Source organism: Penaeus japonicus, unplaced genomic scaffold (assembly GCF_977035675.1).
Source record: "Penaeus japonicus unplaced genomic scaffold, GWHDUDI00000001_assembly GWHDUDI00000014, whole genome shotgun sequence".
Classification (NCBI taxonomy): domain Eukaryota; kingdom Metazoa; phylum Arthropoda; class Malacostraca; order Decapoda; family Penaeidae; genus Penaeus; species Penaeus japonicus.
The window spans coordinates 10,348,527-10,349,841 of NW_028234416.1; the positions used below are offsets into that span (position 1 = coordinate 10,348,527).

Sequence of the window (1,315 nt, forward strand, 5' to 3'; positions counted from 1 at the left end):
GAGAGAGAGAGAGAGAGAGAGAGAGAGAGAGTGAGAGAGAGAGAGAAAGAGAAGTAGAGAGTTAAGAGAGAGAGAGAGAAAGAGAGAGAGAGATAGAGAGAAGTAGAGAGTGAGAGAGAGAGAAAGAGAAGTAGAGAGTTAGAGAGAGAGAGAGAAGTAGAGAGAGAGAGAGAGAGATGCCTCGCCTCCACCCGTGGTCACAAGTGTTCAATTAGAAGTGATCCCTGCGACGGTTTGGCTGTGCACAGGGCAGCTCAAGGCCAGAGGTGCCAGAGGAGTATCGTGGCGCACGTTATCTCTGACTAAGAAATGCGGTTCCTGTATTTCGAGGTCGTTTATGTAGGGTGTTATTAATAAAAGCAAAGTAGAGGTGTTTTAATGACTATTGGTGTCTCTTTTTTTTTCTTCTTTTTCTTCTTTCTTTTGAAGACCGTAACTACTGTTGATTTTTTTCCTAGTTTGTTTGTACTAAATTTTCGTTTTTTTTTTTTTTTTTGGGGGGTGGGGTGTTTTTATTCGATTTTAAAAGGAACTCTACGCTTCCTTTGACTTATATTTCTTCTTATTTTTCTTTCTTTTTCTTCTTTTTAGGATATTTTCGATATCCGATTTCGATATGTGTTTCTTTTGATGGAACATGTTGGGATAAACAGATGATTCTTAAGAAATAAATATATATTTATAAATAGATAAATACTGACATTTGGCATTGCAGATAATGTGTTAGAATAAGACTTATTACTCTGATGCAGGTATTGTCAACAAGGCGTTAAATATATTTACATTAAATAAACATAAATATAGATAATAAATTAAATATATTATTATGGATTCATAAGCTGATCAAATGAACAATATCACAGTCGTAGAAGCAGCTCTTCCAGGCGTCCTTCGTTCATCAGACTCACTCCTGAGGTACATGCTGTAGGTACTTCTGGTACCATCGTGCTTAGGTACTGCAAGTCGTGGAGTTTTGTAGATTCTACTCATAGAGCAAGTCCTCTCTCCTCTTGCTGACTCTCAATACACGGGCGTCGCACAAAGCTACAAGGTGCAAGTACTCCAGGTGCCCATATGCAGCGAGTTAGTCACGTACACAAGCAGATGTTCCTCGAGGACAGCAGAAGAATCTATGATTTTCAAACATAGACTGAGCCTTTTTCAGCAAGGATGCAGGAAACTTCCTTCACTCACAGATGCACGATAAGTGTTCCTCTGCCAAGACTTCCTGGTAGATCTTCTTTCCAGTCTTGGGGTCATAGTGGAACGTCATCAGGCTCCGTTCTCGTATTCCGTTCGGGTCGGGCACGCAGCG

General features: G+C 40.2%; 1 protein-coding gene across 1 annotated transcript in view; it reads right to left on the bottom strand.

Moving 5' to 3' along the window:
• Positions 1-660: 660 nt before the first annotated feature.
• The window catches only part of LOC147470508 (uncharacterized), a 1,180-nt gene continuing 525 nt past the window's right edge, over positions 661-1,315 (bottom strand). The window contains exon 1 of the mRNA XM_086543909.1: positions 661-1,315. This exon is cut by the window's right edge and continues 525 nt beyond it. Coding sequence (XP_086400035.1) covers positions 1,187-1,315 — 129 coding nt within the window. The 3' untranslated portion in view covers positions 661-1,186.